The 12,085-nt window shown below is 38.7% G+C and overlaps 1 protein-coding gene across 2 annotated transcripts in view; it reads left to right on the top strand.

Moving 5' to 3' along the window:
• F5 (coagulation factor V) overlaps positions 1–12,085 on the top strand; it is an 81,245-nt gene that overhangs the window by 68,358 nt on the left and 802 nt on the right. The window contains exons 18-24 of one of the 2 annotated variants that reach the window (XM_068541217.1): positions 1,121–1,237; positions 2,122–2,193; positions 3,032–3,135; positions 3,725–3,880; positions 6,111–6,255; positions 7,497–7,648; positions 10,519–10,701. In XM_068541217.1, coding sequence (XP_068397318.1) covers positions 1,121–1,237; positions 2,122–2,193; positions 3,032–3,135; positions 3,725–3,880; positions 6,111–6,255; positions 7,497–7,648; positions 10,519–10,701 — 929 coding nt within the window. Of the gene's footprint in view, positions 1–1,120; positions 1,238–2,121; positions 2,194–3,031; positions 3,136–3,724; positions 3,881–6,110; positions 6,256–7,496; positions 7,649–10,518; positions 10,702–12,085 lie in introns of those variants that run through there. The other variant, XR_011073619.1, reaches the window with a different exon arrangement.

The following is a 12,085-nucleotide window of genomic DNA, read 5'->3' as shown; positions in this document are numbered from 1 at the left end:
TTTGCTCTCAGAGACTTTGATCTGATAGAACTTGGGCAGGGGCCCAGGATTTTTAACATTTTTTTGCATTTTTAACAAGCAGCCTACCTTCCATAAATGCGATCTGAGAAGCTAATCAGGGCAGTCCCTTGACAGGACTTTGGGTGGGGAGGTTGATGTGTGAATCAGCCTCAGGTGTAGGCACCCCAGTCCAAACGGGCCTGGTTTAGTTAAGGATGGGGTAAAGAGGGTCCTTGTTTGTTTGAAACATGCCAGTTTCTCATTAACAAAGCTATAAAGACCCACTCTGTTAAAATCAGGGGCAGAAAGGATTAGGTCAAACTCACTCCTAACTTTTCACCAAGTGTTACCAGATCAGTCATCCTTTCCATGAGCCTGCGAGAAGCTGGGGTTCGCTGGCCCACCTAAATCTTCATACCTAATATCTGCATTAGAGAGTAGAAGGCTGGAGGTCTTTTTTAGCGTGTTTGAGGAGGATGACCATCAGCTATTACTTTTTACTCACAATCTAGGAAATGGTCACATATTATAGTCAGCAGAATTTAAGTATTAGCTGGCGGTAGGTAATGTTAAATACCAGAATGGATAATCAGAGGTTTCAGAAATCTCATTCTTTCAGTGATTTTCTGAAACAATTTTTGTACATCTCTCTCTAAAATGTAAACTTTATAGAAAAATTGAAACATGGGGGAAGGATGTTTTATTTTAATTTTCTCAGATAAAAAAGAAAAACTAGAGAAATGAAGAGAGAGACAGGAAACATGTACAGTATTTTTGAGGCCCAATGACTTATCATTCAAGGTTGCTTTGATAAGCTGTATTATATATGGGTTAACTTGTAACATTATATTTAGATAAATGAAAGTTTCTTCCTAGTAAGGGGTGTTGGAGATTTTTTAAAGTCCCAGGGCAATTTATTTTTAGTAAGTTTGTGTGTGTGTTGTTTTGTTCTGATCTCTTTGTTACACCTGTAGTCCTGCCTAAAGAGAAATGGGTAACTCTTAAGCTATATTCTAAACCACTTGCAATTCAGGGATTTTAGGATTCTTTGGTAGTGGTCAACCAATGTTAACCTGTTAATCTTTGTGTATGCAATGTTGTCCTTTACTCTCTATTTTAGGTTCATTTAAAACTCTTGAAATGAAGGCATCAAAACCTGGCTGGTGGCTCCTAGACACAGAAGTTGGAGAAAACCAGAGAGCAGGGATGCAAACGCCATTTCTCATCACAGACAGAGGTATCATCCAAGAGCCACATTATATTTTTAGCAGGAGAGTGCCTGTCCCTAGAATATTACCAATTTTTAGATTGGAAATATTCAACTCTGAGAACTCTGACATAACAGAGGCGTAATCTGTAGCAGTAATTTCTTTTATTCTGACCTATAGTCTGACTATACTGCAAACATCAGTTTTAAGCCAAATGGTTCAAACCAAAGGCATTCCTCTCATTTGAGGAACCAATATAAAGCATCCTTCTTCATGATTTGTGATCCGTGGGGAAGTGAACGTTAAGAAATTCTCCAGACTCCCGGAGTAGAGGAGGGGAGAGAAACCAGGAATTCAACTGTGACCGAGATAGTCACTGAACTTGGCATTTCAGTATTCGAGAAACACAGTTTCCATCTGTCCATCCGTCTGTCCATCCAACCAGCCAGCTAGCCAGCAAGCCAGCATTTATTAAGCACCTGTTGAGTACCAAGCACTGTGTCAACATCCAGATAGTTCAGTGGCTAGTATTCCCTTCTTTGATCAGTATATAAATAACATTGTAACTTTCAGGTCAACTTTTGAGAACATAGTCTTATGAGGGATAGTACTTAATATTGTAAAATGGCTTATTTTAAGATACAAACAGATGGAAATCAATTTAAAAAGTATTTGCACTTCAGGATAAGTTGTTTTCCACTAGGGCGTCACTAATTTTAATTTCTGTTAAAGTACCAGTTCTTGCTAGTACATTTACGATTTTATGGTCAGACATATTTAAGTCAGTGCCACACAGGTAGGTGAAAACATCTAATTACTGACACACTAGAGGTATAATCTATAGCCATAGAGATTTTACTTTATTATATGTACTTTCTAAGCAAAAATTATTCATTGTTCTATTTTTTTGTAGACTGTAAAATGCCAATGGGACTAAGCACTGGTCTCATAGCTGATTCACAGATCAAGGCTTCTGAGTTTTGGGGTAAGTAGTAGCGTCATAGCCTGTAAAAGGCACCTCCTACAATTGTGCTGTATACGGCCTGCAAAACTGTACATGACAACGCTGCCTATTGAATCCATGGGCCATTGCTCCTCTCTAGGCTTTTCTCTACCACAACACAGTAAAACAGCAGTAAAATATCTAATGACTGACCCCCTAGAGGTCAGTAATCTCTAACCATGGAAATTTTACTTTGTTATATGTATTTTCTAAGCAGAAATTACTCATTACTCTGTTTTTTGTAGAATGTAAGATGTCAATGGAACTAACCCGTGTAATATTCTAGCCAGATTCACAGGGTCTTATAGGCCAGGTATTACAGTCCCCATTAATAGAGCCCTTTGCTGCATCAACCCTGCATCTGTTCAAGAAATTTTTTGTTCACCCACTGTGTGTCAGGAACTCCTCCTAAGTTTCCTCTCTCTGCCTCAAACTCTTCCCAACATCAAAAGGTCAATTGTAAGGGATCATGAGGCTCCCATAAATTCCTCCCATGTCTTTCTGTTAGGCAGGCACACTAGGCAGAAACCACATCACCGTAACTGAGAAAAAATAAATATGACCTATATGCAAGAAAGGGGGTGGGTGGTAGTTGACAGCTGTCCAAGCACAGGCCTGAAACCAAGATTTCATCATCAGGGACTGACTTAGTAGCTGAGGCCCGTGTCAACTACCTGGTCTCCTAATTGCAACAGAAGTTCCTTTAGGAATCTGGTTTTCCACTGGGACTAAACTCACTTGAGAAATTGCTAGCTGTATGGTGTTTTTTGTTTGTTTTTTTTTTAATTCAGAATAAATTTTTTTCTTCCTTTGGATTTAGGTTATTGGGAACCCAAATTAGCAAGACTAAACAATGGTGGATCATATAATGCTTGGATCGCAGAAAAACTTTCAACAGAATTTAACCCTAAGCCTTGGATCCAGGTATATCTTATTAACCTGATAATATTTACTGCTACTGTAATAGTAAAAATGTGGGGTGTTTTGTTTTTGTTTTTTGGCAGTGCTACGTGGCTTGTGGGATATTAGTTCCCTGACCAGGGATTGAACCCAGGCCCTCAGAAGAGCAAGTGCAGAGTCTTAACCACTGGACTGCCAGGGGATTCCCTGTAATAATAAAAATGACAGTGATTTAATAATTTCTTCTTGTTGTTCTTGCAATATTGTTAGGGGAAATGACAATTACTAGGTGCTAGGCACCATTCTAAGTACTTTGCATACTCAAAATGAACCCTATGAGGTTATTTCTAGTAATATCCCATTTTACAGATTAAAAAAAACCTAATGTACAGAGGGATTAACTGACTTCCCAATGTCACATACATTAGTTAGTGGTTGAGTTTGGATTCAAGTTCAGGTACCCTGTGCTCACATACGGATTGCCCCTAGCCATTTTATTAGTTTGTTAGGTGTTGGTTCTTTTTTCTAAAGAAGGTTAGTTGTACAATGAATTAAGGCAGTGTGTGACTTGTTGACAAGGATGGTTATGCTTAGTGGCTTTTCTATATTGCAGGTAGACATGCAAAGGGAAGTCCTGTTCACAGGGATCCAGACCCAAGGTGCCAAACACTACCTGAAGTCTTACTACACCACCGAGTTCTTTGTGGCTTACAGCTCTGACCGGACAAACTGGCGGATCTTCAAAGGGAACAGCACTAGGAACGTGATGGTCTGTGTGCATTGTTGTTTCTTCCTGAGCCTAGGGTTACTATATCTTTTTTAAAAATACCTTTCTGGGTGTTATAAATACAAACGGCTTTCTTAGTGTCTTATGGAGGAAGGTGGTAAAATGACGTGTCTATATATTACAAATTGGAGGGATAAGCTTGACTTCTGAAATTTCAAAACTTCATAAAACTTGAAAAAAAAAATCTTTATAATCAAACTAAATACCCAGACTTCTCAGATTGGCAGATGATATGCAGTAGGGTAGAATATCTGGTCTTGTGCCTTCAAGAGCTCATGCTAAAAATTGGCCACCAAGAGTTTTGATTTTACTAACTCTTACATTTTATTTTGTTCTTTATTTCAGTGCAACTGAAGGAAATAGTAGTGTTGCTCTGAGGCAGTGTGATTCTCACATTATTTTTTTTGCTGCCATGCCTGAGGAGTGACTTTCCCCTGTTGGATTGTCCAGGGGCTCAGCCAGTTTATTCCCAATGACCCAATTATACCAGCCCTAATTCTTCCCCTTCTCCCTCACCCCCCTCTCCAAAGAAAGCTATCTGAATGCAAGGAGTCAGTCCACCATTATTACACTGATAACCTTGAATCAGTTTCATTTTTTCTGTAAATCATTTACTATGTTACTATCTTCTATATTATCATTTAGCTATATCTAATAATAAATTATTTGCACTATACCTTAGAATAGATCATGAAAATCTTAAATTATGGTTCTTACCTATCAGCATTGGAGACAGTACACAAATTACAGTTAAACTCCATAGCTTAAAGATTTTTGCATCTGTGTTCATGAGGGATATTTGTGTGTAGTTTTATTTGTTTATACTGTCTTTTTTGTTTTAATATCAGAGTAATACTAGCTTCATAAAATAAATCAGGTAGTGTGCTCTTCTATTCTGTTTTCTGGAAGAGATAATCTAGTATTGGTGTTAATTCTTTAAACATTTGGTATAATTCACCAGCAAAACCAGGTGGACCTGGAGATTTGTTTTCTGGGAATTTTAAAATTACAAATTCAATTTCTTTAATAGTTACAGGCCCTTCAAATTATCTATTTCATATTGGGTGAATTTGGATAGTTTGTGTTTTTTCAGTCAATTGGTCCATTTCCTCTAAGTTGTTAAATTTATGTGTAAGGGTTGTTTGTAGTATTCTCTTATTATCCTTTTGATGTCTGCAGGGTCTGTAGTGATATTGCCTATTGCATTTATGATATTGGTAATTTGCATCTCTTCTTTTTTGCTTTGTCAGTCTTGCTAGAGATTTGCCAATTTTTAAAAATCTTTTCAAATAACTGGCCCTTTGTTTCATTGCTGTTATCTATTGCTTTTCTGTTTTCAATATTGCTGATATCTGCTCTTTTGTTTTAGTTGGCTCTTCCTGACACTGTTCTGGCAGGGAAATGGGATGGGGCACAGCCTTTTTACTGCCAGGTAGAGGTCAAAGTCCATTCCCTACTTGGCCTCCTCTGTTGACACCTGAGCTGGAACCCCTCCTCTTTGCTGCTGGGTGGGGATGGGATGGTATCCACTGACACTGCAGGAGTGGGAGCCTTATTAGAAGCTGGAAGAGATGAAGATCCTGGGTCTCTATTTGGCTTTCTCTGACACAACCCCAGTCAGGGTGTTGGGTGCCTCCTTACAGTCTCATGAGCATGGAAGTCTAGGCTCCCCAGTTGGCCTTTGCTGCTGTGGGTAGGAAAGGGGCCACAGTGTTTTCTATTCTATGATGTTTGGCTTGAAGTAGAATAATTGTTATCTAAAAGTTTTCTGTCTTGCTAGACTGCTCTTTTCTGGCCCTGAGGCTAGAGAAAGAAGGCTTTTGCTGGCTTTTTTTTTTTTTTTTTTTGTCTGCACCTATTCGTGTTTCCTGGTTCCTGGCTTCTTTACTTATAAGTCTGTATATGCAGTAAAAAGAAAACCCAGGGGACTCACCACTGTGTTGTTCCTTGGGTCCTGAGAACCCTAGCCAGTCTGCCTTTTCTCCACCTTTCAGAGTCTTTTTATGTTTTCAGTTGTACTTAGCAGAAGGAATATGGCAAAGTATACCATCTTCCTGAAGTGGAAGTATTCCCAGTTATCTTTTAAGACCAAATTAATTTGATTCAGGCTACATGAAAACTTAATTTACAATATTAAATTGGATGAAAATTTTATTATAAAATCACTTTATAGAGAATTGTTATATAACTAAATTTTCCTCTCTTCCTCTAGTATTTTAATGGCAATTCGGATGCCTCTACAATAAAAGAGAATCAGTTTGACCCACCTGTTGTGGCTAGATATATTAGGATCTCTCCAACTAAATCCTATAACAAACCTGCCCTTCGATTGGAGCTGCAAGGTTGCGAGGTTAATGGTAAGGAACACAGATGCATTGTTTTCTAGCTGCCACTCAGAAAATCAAGATTTGGGGGGTATGGGAGAATGGGTAGAATTTTTAGTTCTCTTCACTTAGGCTCCTAGAAAAACCTTTGTGAAACAGAGTTTCCAGTCAGGTAAACTCTCATTGTGATCTAGACTGAGACTGTTTCTACCAGCCAGAGGGCTGGCTCTCTGAACAATTCCTGGATCATATGGATACTGCCTCGACCCTCTAAGGAAGGGCCCTAGGGAAGAATGACCTCCATCAGCCCATTTTCAGTAAGAACTGAGAGTCAAACTAGGTCTGACTCTTCCAAAGTCTTCCAGCCACGTCACTCAGACTTTAATGTAATAAAAGTATCTAGCAACATTACTGGCATATATTAGGTGTTCAGTGAATGTTTTTGAAATATAAATCTGCCTCCCAACTTCCTGAAACCTTGCTTGAACTCTGTATTCTGTTTCACACTCTGTGTAGGTACCCAAGCCTTTTCTATGTAAGCTTCTATTTTTCAGGGGATGTAATGTGACCTGTGGTATAAATAAATCTAGATAACCATAAATGGCCATAATAAAATTCTACTATATATAACAAGATGCTTAAGGATTTTATCAACTATTCTTCTTCTCTGACTCTTAAAGTGGTGCTTTCCAAATTTTTTCACTTCAAAGCACATATAAAATATAATATCTGTCTCACAGTCTGGGGTAAAAGAATGAAGCAGTCCACCCTGGGCTTGGTTGATCTAGGCACCACCTAGCTGCTCAAGGACTGAGGGGGGAGGGAGATCAATATACAGGCACACCTGTCCAGCAAAAATATTCTTCAACAAGGAAGGCAAAATAAAGACATATTTAAACAATATAACAAGGGTTCCATGACTCACTGAAGGAGGGAAATGAGTTTAGATGTTTAGAACATGGTATTTGATGTCAGACTGCCTGGGCTCAAAGCTAGTTTCTGATTCTTCTAGCAGTGTTATTTTAGTCAAGTTACTTTTTCCTGCTGTGCTTTTGCTTTCTCGTTTGTCAAATGGAGATATTTAAGAGCATTAAGTAATGCATGTGAAGCCTGAAAACAGGGTTTAGCACTTGGACAATAAATGTTCATTGCTGTGATGGTTGTTTTTGTCATTACTTAGCAGTAATATTATTTCTTGTCTCCTCTGAAGTACAAAATGCCATGAAAGGAATATCAGTGGTATATAATTAATCACATTACTTTTTTCTTGACAGGATGCTCCACACCACTGGGTATGGAAAGTGGAAAGATAGAAAACAAGCAAATCACAGCTTCCTCATTTAAAAAATCTTGGTGGGGAGATTACTGGGAACCCTTCTGTGCCCGTCTTAATGCCCAGGGCCGTGTGAATGCCTGGCAAGCCAAGGTGAAATGTCCCCTGCAAATGGAATTCTCTCAGCCTTTCAGAAGAAAGCATAGGCCCTCACTACAGGGAACATGGGGGGCCTGGGAAGCCAGAGTATCATCTCCTGCTTCTGCAGATGATGATCCTGGGTCTGAGAACTAGGATGTGTGTTGTCTTGATAGCTTTAGCTCGAACTTTGGCTCAGAGAGAAGTTATCATCTCTGTGGTCTTGATTTAGACTAGGGGTGGGCAAAATTTTTCTGCAAAGGGCCAGATAATATTTTAGCCTTTGTGAGCCATACATTCTCTGTCATAACTACTCAACTCTGCCATTGTTGCAGGGAAGCAGCCGTCAAGGATATGTAAATGCATGAACATGGCTGTGTTCCAATAAAACCTTATTTACAAAAACAGGCAGTAGGCCAGGTTTGGCCTTGGGCTGTAGTTTGCCAACTCCTGATCGAGACAACTTCCATTAGGGATAAATGACTTAGATCTGCAACATCTTGTTTTCTTTTTGTTCTCTCCAGAATTTAGCAATATTTTTCATTTTCTTAAGAGTGTCATTTAAATTTTTTTGTTCTCATTTTTTCAGAACTTTGTAACATTCCTTTAGATAATTGGCAGCCTGATAAGATGCTGCAAAACCAGGTTTATAAATCTGTGACCTAAGTTTTGTAAACATCTCGCAGAGAGTTATATTGCCCTTGATATTAGCCCATTGAGTAATTAAGGTAACTTAGTTCTAGGGTAACTATTAATAATTGACTCATATTTATTTCATTCTTTGACTGACCTAAAAAATCTGAATGGCATCAGAAATCAGAAGAGTCCAGTCAATCAACTTAATCCAGGTTCCCTATTTTCTGTCCTCCTAACTCCCTCCCTTAAGGAAGCTACACTCCAATTCCCTGGACTCTGTATAGAATCCCACGTCCTAATCTTAAATCAGGCCACCAGATAAAGGAGGAGGGAATGGCGTGATGCAAGGGGAGCAAGTAGAAGAGACTATCTGGGCCCCATACAGAGAGTCTTGGGCAACTATGTCTGTGCCTTGAGACTCATTTCTGGATCATCACAGAATCACAGAATGTTAGAAAGGCAAAGGGTTTTACAAAGCATCTGGTCCAGATTTTCCTTTTAAGTCCAAACGCAAAAGAGGTTAAATAATTTTAGCTTAGCCTGGTGGCAGAATCAGGAATCCCACTCTCCCGATAGACAGTCTATGCTCCTTGCACCATTTGAAGCAGCCCAAGCACCTCATTTTGCAATTTTGCCAAGGGGGGAACTGAGACCCACAGAAGTTAAAGTAGTAAAAGTAATAATGTTATGTAACATTATATTGATTTAATTTCTATGATATAAATAAAATAAAGTAAATATAACTAAAATAAAGGGACTTCCCTGGCGTTCCAGTGGTTAGGACTCCGCTTCCACTGCCGGTGGCCTGGGTTTGATCCCTGGTGGGGGAACTAAGACCTGCAAGCCACGCAGCGCGACCAAAAAAAAAAGGTTAGAGAGAGGGTATCAACCAATTCTTTCCCAGATGGCCCTTTAGACCTGTTCATGGTGTAACCTTGTCATCCCACCCTCCATTTTCCAGCCTTTAAAAAAATTTTGCTCTCTATATAATTTGCTCTTACTTTTGTGATATAGTAAAGGCTGCAAAGATAAAAGTCTAATTTTAATTTTTAAAGCTGTCATTTTAAATCTGGAATTTTAGGTCAAAACTATTTGTTTCACTTAACCTTCAATAGTATGACATGTCTTGTATAGGGTTTCTTTAGAGAGGTGGAAAATCTAAGCCAGACATATGCAGGTATGCACGCAGACTGAAGTGTCTCTACCTCTTTGATGCCTCCAAAAAAAATTTACACCTACAAAGCTCCCCTAGCTATCTATATGCATTCTGTATCACTCGTACAACCTTGATTTGAAGACACACTAAAACACCACCAGATGTCACTAGAGGGTGTTACAAAATTAACCAAAATTATCTAATACAATCATTTTAATTCAATTAATTTGCTTTAAAAATACAACATGTGACTACACATATACATACATGTGAATACACATATATACATACAGACATGCACATATGAGGGATGTTGAGAAAATATATCAATAGTCACTATTTCACATAGAATTGAATGAGACTATGGGGCATGATAAACCTCCCAAAGATGAAAATTAATCTCAGATTACTCTAAAACTCAATTAGTCTTTCTGATCGTCTTTCTCCAAGCGCCTATCATGAAATTAGGCATTTTGTTAGGTCAGAGACAGGATAACTACTATGCCATATCCAGCCCCGGGTGTAGCTTTATTAGGTCTCTCAGATATTACATTTATTTGAAATATCAGAAAAGAAGAAATTGGACTACTTCTCCTATTGGACATTAGCAATGGAAAGAAAAGTGGGGCTTTTCTAAAATAAGTTAAATTGAGAGAGGATACTATCTAATTCTTTCTCAGATAACTCTTCAGTAATATCACCGTAGCATTTAAATAAACTTGCTTAAGAGAAAAATATTTACAGGTAATTTAGCAATTTAATACTTTTTCTCAAATAAAATGTATTTTTTTGTTGAGCACCATCTGTGGGCCATACATCGTGGTGAACACCTGAAAACAAAACTAAGTCCCTGCCCTCAAAGGGTAAGGAACACAAGTAAACAAATAACTGTTGTACAATGTGTGAAATATTGCAAAAGTTTATAAACCTGCTGACAATAAACAAGAAGGAACAGGGAAGGATTCTAGGAGAAAGGGAATCCTCAGGGATGAGACAGAAAAGAAATCCTTCCAGCTCAGTGCATTTCTGAGTATCTTGGTCTAAAAAAGCAAAGGTTTTAACGTCTAATGCATTGTTCTAATCATTTTCATAGGCAAACAACAACAATCAGTGGTTACAAATTGATCTGCTCAAAATCAAGAAGATAACAGCGATTGTAACACAGGGTTGCAAGTCTCTGTCCTCTGAAATGTATGTGAAGAGCTACACCATCCAGTACAGTGACCAGGGAGTTGAATGGAAACCTTACAGAGAGAAATCCTCATTGGTGGACAAGGTACAGGGGTATCTTGGCAAAAAGAAAATAATTTGAAAACTGCTGTGATGAGAACAGAACCTCAAATTTGCAAATCGTTCTTTGTATTTGATAAGCATGCACTGACATGCGTCACTCTTTAAGTCTTCTAAGTCCTAGCTCTGTAGGTAGCTGGTCTTGGGACAGGGACCATGCACACTATCTTTCTGCTTTGACTGAGCCACCTATCAAAGAATGAGGACAAAACAGCAGGGGCTGGTGTGAAGTTTAATTAGCTCTGATTGAGAAAGATGGTGAAAGGGTTGTCTCAGCCTGCTTGTACTGTATAACAAATTACCATAGACTGGGTGACAAACAAAAAACACGTATTTCTCACAGTTCTGGAGGCTAGAATCCTAGATCAGGGTGCCAGCATGGTCGGGTTTTTGGTGAGGGCAGTCTTCCTGGTTGTGCTTTCATATGGCCTTCCTTGGTACGTGCACACACAGAGATGCCATGAGGGCCCTATCCCCATCCTAGCCCTAATCATCTCCCAAAGGACCCACCTCCTCGTATCATCCCCTTGAGGATTAGGGTTTGAACATATGCATTTTGGAAGGACACAAACATACAGTCTGTAACAGGGGTCTAGAAAACCTTCTACCATATTAGCATTAGCTTGGATGTACTTGTTATTCATGGCTGATCACATACTCATGGCCATATACCTTTCTGTGTCATATTGTCATTAAAACAATTGTTATCCTTCCTGATGAGGAGACTAACTTCCTGCAAGATGAACTATTCCATTATACTCCTAAATTCCTAGTTATACGGTTTTAAAATACTACCAGAGGCAAAACTAAGGAGATGAACCTAATATTCCAGGAATGGGAATTGGGCTGAAACCAGTAGGAGGGGCAACACAGGAGAAGGGGATGGACATTTACGCTCACCATGGGCTCAGCACTTAATCTCAGTTAATGGATTTGAATCTCTTTCTCTCTAAACCCCTGGGTTGTTTATTTGTTAGGTTTGGTTTGGTTTATTTCTCACTGTATCAAGATATCCTCATAGTAGGGCAAAAATCATTTTTATAAACAAATAGTGACTTAGCTTCTGATTCGTGTAAATCTTGGGGAACTTGCTGGGGATGACAGAAACGCACCTAAAACACAGTTTAGTTGATGATATAGGGCATATGACCAAAAAGGATAAATAAAAATACATGATGCATTTTATTTTAAAAGTTAGTAATAGCTAACCATTTATTGGTGCCCATTATCTGGCACTTAATAAAGACTTGTCATATGTTTACATACTCTTTAAAACCTTTACAACAACTTCTATGAGGTAAAATTTATTATCCCCGTTTTGCCAATAAGGAAATGGATAATCAGAGACTATAAGCAATCTGCTCCAAGTC

The sequence above is a fragment of the Eschrichtius robustus genome, chromosome 3, assembly GCF_028021215.1.
Source record: "Eschrichtius robustus isolate mEscRob2 chromosome 3, mEscRob2.pri, whole genome shotgun sequence".
NCBI lineage: Eukaryota > Metazoa > Chordata > Mammalia > Artiodactyla > Eschrichtiidae > Eschrichtius > Eschrichtius robustus.
Note: the sequence above shows the minus strand (reverse complement) of the source record. Positions and strands in the feature narration are given on the sequence as shown.